Genomic DNA, 13478 nt, shown 5'->3' with positions numbered 1-13478 from the left:
ATTGTTAATTTCCTATTATATGAAAATTTTGAGTTTTATTGTTATTTTTAATTCATTTATTTTTAATTTTATATTTTTTGAATTTTAATCTTAACTGAAATCATTGTGGTTAAATTCACTAATTAAAATAATATGATTTATTTTAGTATTTTATAAAAATAACAAGTTGAGACATCACACATATATGATAATATATTTGTTGCATTAAATTATAAAAATAATATAATATAATGATTTTAAGGACTTTTTAATCCATATTGAAAATTTAAAATTTTAAAATTAAAATAAAACTTAAAATGGTACGACGTACGCATAATACAATCATTAATAATAAATTTTGGACTAATATAAAAGCTTTTATTTTGTTTTTCAATTATGTCATTTGTTTTGATTCGGTCAGTGTATCAACTTCGAAGAAAACTAACATAATGCTCTCTTTAATGGCGGATTGAGCTTGGAGTTTGACTAGAATCTGATCGAGTTTTGGATCACAACCTCTTTGTAGGCTTATTGAGGCCCAAAGTTGGTAATATGAAGGCTTTTAGTTCGCAAGGTCTTCAAACAGAAGAAACATTTGAGTAATTTGGGGAGAGTCTAGCATGGGCTCATCTCTATAATCCACTCCCACACGCAAGTTTTGGTTCAATTTATCGTTTTTGTATATTTATATATCGTTTACGATTTCATTAATATTTTAAATATTTTTTATATTTTTATTTTTTTAATAAGCACAAATATATTTCAATTACATTCATTTAAATATAAAATATAAGTTTTAAAATCAATTAGATTTAATAGCTTAATTTAATAATTATATTTTAATTTTAAATGTAAGTTTAGTAAAATTAAATGGTTAAGATAAAAGTAACTTTAAATTAGTTTAAGATATCAAAATTTATATCAATTAGTACAAGCTTGTATGCATCAATACAAGTCAGTATTGATTAAAGCAAGTTAGCGCACATCGAACAATCGAACATACTTGAAATTTTAATTGAAATAAAGCTTAAACTACTTGATACCGATTTAGGACCAAAACGATATATACTAAACAATACAATATCGACTACGATGAATTTTCTTCTTTATATTTTCATTTCTAAAATTAAATTTTGTGCTCTTATTATTAATAATGTTACGCCTTAATTCAAACCACAACATCATTAGATTTAGAATTTTAATGTCATACCATAAATATTTTTTAAATACCATAGAAAATTTTTGGTTTTGAGTTATATATATACATAAGTCATATAGAAAATTTTCAATGATGTAAATTTGAAGTAAAATATAATAGTGAGAGGAGTGATTTGTGACAAATTAAAATGCTGGATTAAATTACATTTTTTTTGGAAATCCAAAAATGTAGAATTAAATTCACACAATATTACATGAACCAAAAATAAATTTGACTCTCTAAATTTGATGATGTGAATTCCTTAATCCCATTGAAAACTTTGAAGATTGTATAAAATAGGTCTAGAAAAAATCATAAATATGAATATATATATATATATATATATATGAACTCTCAATCCTATCAACCTTACATTTGTATCACTTGAGGCTAAAATTGACTTTAAGTATCCATTAAGAGTCGGGTTTAGCATTCAATTTTTCGATAAATTTGTTCAGATTTTAGAATTTGAATGATAATTTTAACATTATTTAATATTGGCCAGTTTATCAGTTAATTGATTTATTTTTATATAATATAAATACGAAATCAATAATATATATTAAGTTGATTAAATTTGTTGATTTAATTATAAATTTTAATAATTTAAAACCGTTCGATTTAATCAATTTAATGAAGATCATAATTGATTTAACCAATAAAATTGATATAATCGACATCAATTTAACCAAATGTGTTGATTAAATTAATTAAATTGGTTATAACCGATTTATACGGGAGAGTAGAATTGTCGATGGGTCGGGTCACCCAACCAGGCCCGAAGGCTCATCCGAAAAATGAGAGGGTTTTGGACAAAAAAATATAGATCTGAAATATGGACTTGAACAAAAAATAATACCTATATTCTAAATGAGTCGGATCTCGGGTTTTTTTTTACCCGACCCGGATGCATTTTTTTTAAAATTTGTTAGGAAACATTTGTTTTAATATTTTTAGTGCATTTGATATATTATATTTTTTAATTTATTTTATATAATAATTTTTTTTTAAAAATAATACAAGCCAGGTCGAGCTGAGCTCAAGTTTAGCATATATAATCTGGGCTGAATTTGAATAAAAATTTAGGTTTGTTTTTCAGTCGGAATCGAACTTGACCTATTAATCAAGCCTAAAATTTTGTTAGGATCCAATTCGAATTCAACCTGATCCATGGATTAACTCTACTGAAGAGATAAAGGCCATAACAAAGAAGAGGATAGCTTAAGGTAAATGAAGTTGAAAGCAGTATCTGCCTATTAATTGATACGGAGAATGAGACAAAGATGGTTAAAGGAGGAGGAATAGATACTAAAATGCATGCACAAGGAAAGTCAATTAGGCAAAAAGCCATATTGCTTGGTACAAATAGTGTTGACATTTTTAAATTTGTTTTCAATTTTGCTTGGTTTTGGTTAGTTGGGGCATCTCTAATTGGACGTATGATGTCAATAGAATCATGTGCCCCATGAAAATTGGTATATTGATGTGTGTTTCTATCAGCATTTACAAAAATATATTTGACCAATATCGTGCCTTAAAACTAGATTTTATTCTTGAGCCAAGTCAAAATCATTTATATTTTCAAATCCAGAAAGTGGTCATAAAGCGATTTGTAAAGTATATTGATTAGTTTTAATTTATTGAATATTAAAATTTTAAATTTGTTTGATGACAAATTTTAAAAAAATATGTTTAATTGGAATTTTTTTTATAAAATTGATTGAAAAAACAAGTAGATTGAAGAATATATTTGTTTAGTAATTTAATCTCGTATCTTATTAATGAGAGTAATTTAATCTCGTATCTTATTAATAATGAGAATATTCGGGTATTTATATATATTACATACTGTTACTGTTCACGACATGACCCCAATGTTCATGACTTGACCCTACTATTTCTAGGACTAACATTTTGAGCGGACTTCAAGCATACTGGACACGTGTTTCACTCTGGGTTGCCTGTCAAACCACACGATCTCCATTCTGCGAGCTCTTTGAGTATATGTGAACTAAGACCATGACCTTCCTTTGGTTCGTGCGAATTCTCCTTGCGAGCTGGGTCCGCAAGCCCCCCTGGCTTTCCTCTCATGGTTTGCCTCACACTCAATCGTCTGGTGGGACCTATCCAAGTCACGGGTAGGCAACCCAAATCCTACCTGAGATTTGGGCTGGTGATCACAAATATATAACAACATTTAATATCATTTAAGTTTCTTATCTTATTCTTACATTTTCTTTTTAAATAAAAAATCGGATCATAATAATTTAAATTATTTTAATGTTTGGATATTTTTAAAAACATACATTTTTAACTTTATAATTTTTATTTAATATTTAAATTTACATTTATCAAATAACATTGTTGTGCTTAACACTTAATTTTCACTAAATACTAAATATCTATATACTATTTATAAAACTCTTTACTAAGGTCGTGTTTAATAATGCTTTGAAGAAACACTTTTAGCTTGAAAAGCACCCTTGAGAGAAAAGTTGTACTAAATAGGTAACTTTGTTTTGAGATTTTTGACTTTTTAAAAGCACTTTTGGTCAAATGGAAAAACTAAAATTTTTAAGCACTTTTAAGTAATTAATTACTTTTTCATCCCTCGTTCCTTTCCCTTCTATCATTTTAGCCTCCTTGTTGGTCTTGCCTCTGATCATTTGCCCACTCCCGTCATCCTCCTTATTGGTCCCATTGAAGGCTTGATTGGTTATGGTGCTCAATGCCTTGTCGTCAGTTAGAAAATTCAACCAGTTCCTTATTGTCTGATGTGTATATTTATGTGCTTGGGAGGCAACAACACCACATGGATGAACACTGCCGTGTCACTTGCATCCACAACTTCCGGCGAAACTGTTGTCCGGTCTCTGGAATCTTTAAAGGGTATGTCGGTCTCAACACCGCTGTCTTCTTCGACTTATGCTCTGCCCTCTTCTTCGATGACCTAGCACAATTCCTCGTCTTGCTTGCTGCCATCCCTTTTGTTGTTTGCCTTGTCACCATATTCTTCCTCCGTGAAATCCCCTAATCTACTTTTATCGCCATAGAGAAGGAAGAAACCTGCTATTTCGCACTATTATTTTTTAAAACAATACAAATGTGTTAATATCTAATTAAAAATATTTAATGGTTATATTTAAATATTTAAAATATAATTTATATATTCTAATTAAATTTTATAAATAATTAATATTAATTGTTTAAAAATATTTAAAATTTATATTTCATATATTAAAATATTAACAACAAGTTATAATAAATTATTTTTATATTCATACTAAAATATCATAGTACTAATTAATTTAAATATTATTTAAATGCATATTTGTTATTTTATAATATCATGTTTAAAATAGATATTTTATTTCTCAAAAGCTTTATTTCTCAAAAGCTAAAATCTTTTGTTTCTGTTATTGGCTAAAAAAGTGCTTTTAAAAATATTTTTTTGTCCCAAAAGCACTTTTGAAAAACTCAAAAGCATAATGTTTAACAATACTTTTAACTCAAAAGTATTTTTTGTCTCAAAAGTGCTTCTTAGAAACAATGTTAAGTTGGTGTCACCTATCAATCTATCCTAGCTCAGTTAAAGAATTACAAAAAAAAAAATCATTTTATTTACAAAAAATTATATAATTATGAGAATAATTTCATCTTTTTCGTATTTAGATTTGAATAAGAACATACATATACAACTTTTATTTTTACCATTTAAACCAAATTTTAACAAGTATATTTTTATAAAAACTTTTTTACAATCCAAATTCATTGAATTCAACATTTAATTTTGTCATAAATCTATTATTTTATAATTCAAATTCATTTAATTCAACATTAAATTTTTGGGGCCTAAATGAACGGCTCAGAACTCTTTTTAACTCGTTCCATTTCCTTCTGTCTAAAGTCAAATGCATGCAATGTATGCACTTTGGCCTTGCCCTCACTAAGCACACTTTCTCTCATACCAATGTCCTGAAATCTATGGTTTAAAAATTCATCTGATTTTGGTTGCGAATAAATTGGTTTCTGATCAAGATTGGAAGGCGCAAATTTAATGAACTTGTTGATTCGTATGAATGTTCTTGGGTTTTAGATGGTCACACGATATTAGCTTGAAGACAATAGCCAAGACCCCCAAAAAAAGAGCTACATGCTTTTTGAGTCCTGAAAAAAAATACATAAAAAACAGAGGGGTTGAGCTAAATCTAAAGCCTAACGAATCCACATGGTAGCATAAACGAGACCTTGCTAAGAAGGGCATTGGTATGCATATCTGGATTATGCCACAACAACCCTAGCATTATATTTTTCTCAGGGGGGGGGGGGGGGGCTAAACCTTAGGGCAGGTGACTAATGGCACCGGTATATGGTCAGAAACTTCAAGACACTTCCCATAATCTTTGAGTAGACTCTTTACCTCTCATAACATGAGGTCCCTAGCGAATATATTCCATTATGGGCAGCGAGAATGGAAGCAACCAAAATAAAAAAGTTCATAAAGAGAAAACCTATGGATGAGGCAAATAGATGAGAAGGGATCAAAATAATGAATGGCAATACGAATCTGATCAAATTAATTTTTTTTTCATTTCCATCTACTATAAATATAGACTTCAAAATGTTGGTGTTGGCATCGCATTTGAGGAAGAAAGGTCTAACATGAAGATAAGAATTGAGTTGGGTAGCCAAGAATGACTTGCCTGCTGCTCCTTTCAAAGAGGTTTCAAAAAATTTTCTTTGAGAACCCCTTGTTGGGTACCAGGCAGTCATCTTGGCTAACTTGACAGGCTCTTTTCTTTCATGTTAGTCCTTGTCTTCCCCATCTTGGCTTAACATTTGGATAAGGAATTGTTGGGGATCACAATGGGAGCATGCATGCATGCATACATAAGCATATGATCGAGGAAGAGAGGTCTTCCATGAAGATAAGAACCTAGTTTGGTAGCCAAGGATGACTTGCCTGCACCTCACGACAAGTTTCACTAAGGCTAGCCCTGTTTTTGGTTTGCAGGCAATCATCCTTGGTTAAGCTGACAGGTTCTTCTCTTTCATGATAGACCCTTCTCTTCTTCCTTTAAACAAGTTAGTCGAGGGGCATGCATTGATCACTTCATTTCAGAGATTACAGATAGGAAACAGAATGGCAGGTGAGGTGATGAGCCACTCCTTTGATGATATGGATCATGTGTCAGTATATCATTTCTTGTCTGATGCCTATATATTAATTGAACAGAGGCTGTACCACCAGCTATAAGATCAATCTTTTTACACAAGAGAAATTAATCTGGAAACTGATACATTCGTTTGTTTGTTCAAGGAAGAAGATCGATTTTCAATTTGCTTTTTTAAGCTGTTTATATTTACTTATCAGTTTATGAAACCTAATCATATTTTCATGGAAGGGATACTGATCAGAGCTTAATGATTAATTTTTGGGTAAATTTCAAGAATACTGATCCAACGCTAAGAGAGATCCAAGAGAAATTTCCAAAAAGAAACCACAAATATTAAGAATCCTGTAAATATACGTAGTCCTGTCTTAATGCTACAAAATTGTAAAGACTCTGAGACATGTATGCTTTGGATGGTTTCTCATAATTAACCAAACCCATGTACCAGAAAATCATGTTCATCCACTGTATATTTATTTCTGTGGTGGATTCTCCTTCATGATTACAGGGTAGAAGATGCCATGCCACCTGGGATTTTCCAAGCAACCATCAATGTAATATATATAATCATATAGGTCTTACATTCCTGGCAGTCCGTCATAAACAGTAAGTTTTATGGAAAACTATTAATTCACCATCCGTGATTCCTTTACAGAAATACGGACGCATCTACACTGTTGAGTTTTCTCTTCAAATCTATACCATTAGCTTTCTTTCTTCTATATTAAGAGTCCTTTTCCCCTCTTCTGCAAACCCTTCCAAAATAGTTTTCCACATTATATATTACAAGATTCAATGTTGAGTTGGACGACTTATTTAAATCCGACGTAAGTAATTATTTTTTTAACAATTTTAAATCAATAAAATAAGATTAGATGGTTGTTTAATATAAAGGGATTAACTTAATAATAATCCTAAAAATTAAAGTTTTATATACCAATAAAATTTTGTCACACCATCAAATTTTAAAGATACGAAATTATTATTATACATTCATCCATAGAGAAATTATTTAATAACATTTCAACAATTTTTTTCATATCATTGACACATCATTTTGGTAATTTTTTTACCTTGAACCTCAAATCGTAAATCCTGAATCATGGATATAGAATCTTGAACTTTGAATCCAAAACCTAAAACCCTAAACTCGAATCCCAAACGCATAACTCATAACCTCGAACCCTTAAACCTCGAAGTCAAACCCGAACCTTGAATTTTTAATCTTGAACCCAAACCTCGAACCTCGAGGTTCGAGGTTCACGGTTTAAGGTTCAAAGTTCGAGGTCAAAGTTCAAGATTCTGGGTAAAATAATTACCAAACTGATGTGTCAATGATATGGAAAAAATTGCACAAAAATAAAAAATATTAACTTATGAAAAAAACGAAATGATTAAAATTTGTAAAAGAAGAAAAGATGTTTATTTATAATTTTAAAAAATAATTATTTTAAATAATTTAATTAAAGTTAAATTAAGTTGGAGAAAATATTAGAAATAGATGAGTCTATAATAATACTTTGTTATCTTTAAAATTTAATAACGTAGCACTATTCTATTGGTGTCTAAAACTATATTTTTAGGATAATCTTAATACAATTTATTTCATAGGAATAACTTATATTAAGATGATCCTAAAATTAAATTTTTAGGCACCAATAAAATTTTGACACGTCATCAAATTTTAAAGACATGAAATTATTATTATACGACCATCTATATTCATCCTACTCTCCAACTCTATTTTTAAAAACATAATTAATTAAAATAAGAAAAAGCCAATGACATACACAATTCTATTACTAAAGATTCAATGCAATAAAAATTTTACTTTTAAAAATGTATAATATGAAATAGAAAAAATTTAAAAGGAAAAAGAAAAATCCACTTTTAGAAGTTAATTTTTTAAAAAATTTGATTGCACAAAAATATTAACTTTTGAAAAAAAATGATTAAAAATTGTAAAAGAAGAAAATATGTTTATTTATAATTTAAAAATTAATTTTTAAGTAATTTAATTAAAGTTAAATTAAGTTAGAGAAGATAGTAGATATAGATGAGTGTATAATAATTAGACATCCATGGCCGGGCGGTCGGCCGGCCCGCCCGGGACGGCCCGCCCAAAATATGGGAGGGTTCGGGTAAAAATATAGGCCGAAATATGGGCTTGGGCAAAAAATGAGGCCCGTTTAAAAATGGGCGGGCTCGGGCTCAACTTTTTGTTCGAGCCTGCACCGTCCGCCCGAATATAATAAATATATTTTTATTTTATTTTATTTTTAATTTTAAAATACTTTAAAAATATTTTTTGTGTTTATTAAAAATCGGGCCGGGCAGGTCGGGCTCGGGCTTATTATTTTTCGGTAGGCCTGGGCAAAATTTTAGGCCTATATTTGGTCGGCCGGGCCGAGCCTAAGAGTCGGGTCAATTTTTTCGGCTCGACCAACCCGACCTTACCCATGGACAGGTCTAATAATAATACTTTGTTATCTTTAAAATTTAATAGCGTGACACTATTTTATTAGTGCCTAAAAACTATACTTCTTTATAAAGAAGTCTGCCTTTAAAATTTATCTTTAAACTTTTCTCACTTTTCTCACTTTTGAAGTCTGCCTTGTTGCACGAAGTTAGGGTTTTCTTGTCTGCCTTGTCGCACGAAATTCAAATTCTAGGGTGATTGAAATACTGCCGATTGGAAGGAATTTTTGACTTAAAGTTTAGGGTTTTTTTGTTTACCTTGTCACGAATCTTAAATCTAAGACGGTGGTTCTGCCGGTTAAAGGGAAGTTAATTACTAGAAGACAAAGAAGGGTCATGGCCAATGTTAATCAGGTGGATAATGAGTTAGCCAACCTCAATATCAACGATGAAGAGGAAGATCCCAAGGTGGTATTGGAGGAAAATAAGGCTGATGAAGAGTTATATGATCTATGTCTGGTGGGGAGAGTTATTACGGATAGCATTGTAAATTTCACATCTTTAAGAAACACGTTGGCTGATTTATGGCATCCATTAAGAGGAGTATCAATCACAGAATTAGAGAATAAAAGGATTTTATTTAGATTCTACAGTGAGATTGATTTACAGCGTGTCATGGATGGGATGCCATGGTTTTTTAATAGACATCTCATTATTTTTCATAGGTTAGCAAGAGATGAAGATCCTAATTTGATCCCCCTATGGAATGCAGCTTTTTGGGTTCAAATCCACAACCTACCCAAAGGAGTAACATCAGAGGGAATAGCGCGTCAGCTGGGTGACTTTATTGGCAAATTTATGGAGTATGATTTTGCAATGGTGACAAGAGGGGGAGGTAAATTCATGAGAATTAGGGTTCTACTTGATATTCGAAAACCACTGAAAAGGAAAAAATAAATCAGCATCGAGCAGAATAAATTTATATATGATATATTTCAGTATGAGAGACTGTTACTTTTTTGCTTTATTTGTGGCCGACTTGGTCATGGAGAGAGTTTCTGTGAAGTAAGATTAACACTTGGGAACCAACAAGTGGAGTTTGGGTGGGATTTGTCGCTAAGAGCAATGCCAAGACGGGGAGGACAGGCCGTGAGCAAAAGGCTAAGAGAGGATACAGAAAAGGAAAAATGGAATGATATGGAGATTGATGGGGAAAGAAGGCTAAGAAGATCTGACGAAAAGGGTAATAATAGGAACGAGCTCAGGGGGGAAAGAGGTGCATTGGGACGTATCACTCGGCAAATTCGGATCATAAACGAAAGGGATCGATTTAATTTGAGAAATTTAGAGGAAAAAGAGTTTGAAGAAGAAATGGAAGATTTACCAGTAGAGCTTGTTGATGGAAAAAAGCGGCAAATGATTAATCCTGAAAAGGTGTCTTTAGGAAATAGTAAGAGCCTAACAGAAGGAAATGTGGAGATCAATTTATCGGCGGTCACTCCAAAGGTGACTGACCGGGCACAATGAAAATCTTAAGTTGGAATGTTCGGGGTTTGGGGCATCCTCGAACTGTACGACGTCTCAAAAACAAATTGAGACATATCAAGCCCTAAATATTGTTTCTTATAGAAACAAAGGTTATAAGTAAACGAATGGAATCAATAAGAAGACAATGTGGGTTTACATGTGGTATTGATGTGGCGGCAGTAGGCACGAGTGGAGGGTTATCATTAGGATGGAAGGAGGGAGGGAATGTATCGTTGAAAAGTTTTTCGAAATCTCATATCGATGTAGAAATCGAAAATGAAGAGGAGATGGGTTCATGGAGACTCACGGGATTTTACGGAGAACCAGTAGAGAATGAAAGGAAAAAGACTTGGGATCTATTAAAGCTCCTAAAACGTGAAAGTAGCAAACCATGGCTGACTATCGGAGATTTCAACGAAATTCTCTTTTCTTTTGAGAAAAAATGGGTAGAATCCGTGATGAAAGGCAGATGAATGCATTTAGGTAAACACTTGAGTATTGCGATTTATATGATTTGGGGTTTTCTGGACAATGGTACACATGGGAAAGAGGCCGGCTGGCTAACAACAACATTAGGGAAAGATTGGACAGAGATGTTGCAAATATGGAATGGTGGGATCTTTTTCCAAGATTTAAGGTTAGCCACTTACAACACAGTATTTCAGATCACTGTCCAGTCATGGTTGATACATTTGGGGATGAAGGGATACTAGGGAAGGAAAAACATTGGCATTTTCGTTTTGATGCAAATTGGATTCTAAACAAGGAAATTGAGGAGAGGATAACACGAGAGTGGAATTCAAATAATCTGGATGTGCTTGAGAAGTTGAAAAAAGTGGGTACGAATCTGAGTACTTGGGCGAAGAAGAAGAAACGATAGAAAGAACAACGAATGAAAGATTTAAATGGTAGACTACTGAAACTGGGGGCTAGCGATATCAGTGATGCTGTATTGGAGGAGATTACTGATATTAAGCTAGATTTGAATCTCGAGGCAGATAAAGAGGAACTTTTCTGGGAACAAAGGGCAAGAGTTAACTGGCTTCAAATGGGAGACAGGAATACGGCATTTTTTCACAAGAATGCAACACATCGCAGAAGGAAAAATAGGATTCAGGGGCTGGAAAATGAAGTTGGAAACTTGACCACTGATGAGTCTGAAATCACGGTTCTAGCTAGTAAGTTTTTCACAGATTTGTTCTCATCTAAACCAGTGGAAAACAATGACTAAACGTTTTTACCATGCATCACAGAGGAACACAATAGTATTTTAATGGATGAATTAAAAGAAGAAGAAGTGGTGAGGGCGATAAAATCCATGGCACCCCTTAAGGCATCAGGACAAGACGGATTTCCAGCAATTTTTTATCATAAGTACTGACATGTTGTTGGAGAGGGAGTTTCAAAATATTTTTTGGATGTTCTTAATGGACGAAGAAATGTAAAGAGATAAACAAAACAAACATAGTACTTATACCAAAAGAGAAATCGCCAAAGTCTATAAACAAGTTTCGACCCATTAGCTTGTGCAATGTTATTTACAAAATTGTCTCAAAAGTCTTTGTTTCGCGTTTTCGACAGGTACTGGACTTATGTATTGAGGATACTCAAGGAGCGTTTGTACCAGGAAGACAAATAACAGACAACATCCTAGTTGCTTATGAGGTATTGCACTCGTTCAAAAAAAGAAGAGGAACATCGAAAAAAAGTTTTGCTTTGAAGCTAGATATGAGCAAAGCATACGACAGAGTTGAATGGAGTTTTTTAGAAAAAATGATGCACAGTATGGGATTTTGTGAGAACTGGACCTTACCGGTTATGAGATGTATCACCAATGTAGTATATACAGTGGTGGTTAACAGGAAAAACGGGGAAGAATTCAGGCCACAACGAGGATTAAGACGAGGTGATCCATTAAGTCCATATTTATTTCTCACTTGTGCCGAAGGATTTTCAAGACTGATTGCACTTGCAAAAAGGGAAGGGAGTCTTGTTGGGACAAAAGTGGGGAGAGGTAACGTGTCAGTGTCACATCTGTTCTTTGCAGATGATAGTATTCTATTTGGAGAAGCTTCAGCAGAAGGAGCTAACCGTATGAAAAGTGTGATACAGGAGTATGAAAAGGTTTCTGGACAATTGGTTAATTTTGAAAAATCCCTTATCTATTACAGCGGCAATGTGGATTCGCTTACAAAGGATCAAGTGGGAAGGATATTAGGCGTCAGGAATTCCAATAATCCAGAAAAATATCTGAGGCTTCCAACCATGGTGGGTCGCCGAAAAAAGCATGCTTTTGTTGAGTTAAAAGAAAAATGCATGAAGTTATTGGGCAACTGGAAGATGAAATTTTTGTCGGCTAGAGGGAAGGAGGTACTTTTAAAATCTATTTTTCAAGCAATTCCGGTTTACGCAATGCAATGTTTTAAGTTACCAGTTACATTTTGTCATGAATTGGAGATTCTAATATGTAAATTCTGGTGGAGGAATTCTAAAACAAATAAAGGGATTCACTGGTGTAAATGGAAGGAGTTATGCAGTGCCAAAGCAAATGGAGGATTAGGATTTAAAGATCTGTCAAAATTTAATTTGGCCATGTTAGCGAAGCAGGGGTGGAAAATTATTATGCAACCTGATTGTTTGTTGGCATGCGTAATGAAAGCCAAGTATTTTCCAAAAGGTGATTTTATGAGTGCGGGGATAGGAACCTACCCTTCGTATACTTGGCGCAACATTTTGGGAGCTAGATATCTTCTTGAGGAAGGAATGGGCTGGAGAATCGGTAATGGGGAATCAGTGAACATTTGGAATGATAAATGGCTTCCTGGACCTGGCAATGGCAGAATTGAATGTCAAAATATTGATATAAGGTACACCAGAGTGTCTGATTTAATTAATAAGGAAGAGAATACCTGGAATCAAGGAGTTATTCGCACGCTATTTGGAGAGAAACAATGGCAGAACATAGCTTCAATTCCTTTAGTGAGCAGCAGATTACAGGATACTCTAGTATGGCGTGGTGACAACTCCGGGGTATATACAGCAAAAAGTGGCTACAGATGGCTTATTATAGAGGGGGTACAAAATTAAATAATGAAAATACTACCACTTTCTTTACAAAGCTCTGGGAGCTCAAGATCCCTAGTAAAATATGCATCCTAATTTGGAGAATTGTTAATGGCTAT

General features: G+C 32.7%; 1 protein-coding gene across 1 annotated transcript; it reads left to right on the top strand.

Moving 5' to 3' along the window:
* The first annotated feature begins 11188 nt into the window (after positions 1-11188).
* LOC128034843 (uncharacterized) lies at positions 11189-12856 on the top strand. The gene is made up of 3 exons (XM_052623710.1): positions 11189-11464; positions 11878-12666; positions 12800-12856. The coding sequence occupies exons 1-3, from the start codon at positions 11189-11191 to the stop codon at positions 12854-12856; spliced, it is 1122 nt and encodes a 373-aa protein (XP_052479670.1).
* The last annotated feature ends 622 nt before the right edge of the window (positions 12857-13478 follow it).

The sequence above is a fragment of the Gossypium raimondii genome, chromosome 11 (genome assembly GCF_025698545.1).
Source record: "Gossypium raimondii isolate GPD5lz chromosome 11, ASM2569854v1, whole genome shotgun sequence".
NCBI classification, from domain to species: Eukaryota; Viridiplantae; Streptophyta; class Magnoliopsida; order Malvales; family Malvaceae; genus Gossypium; species Gossypium raimondii.
The sequence above is the reverse complement of the archived record's forward strand: the minus strand, read 5'-3'. Positions and strand labels throughout refer to the sequence as shown.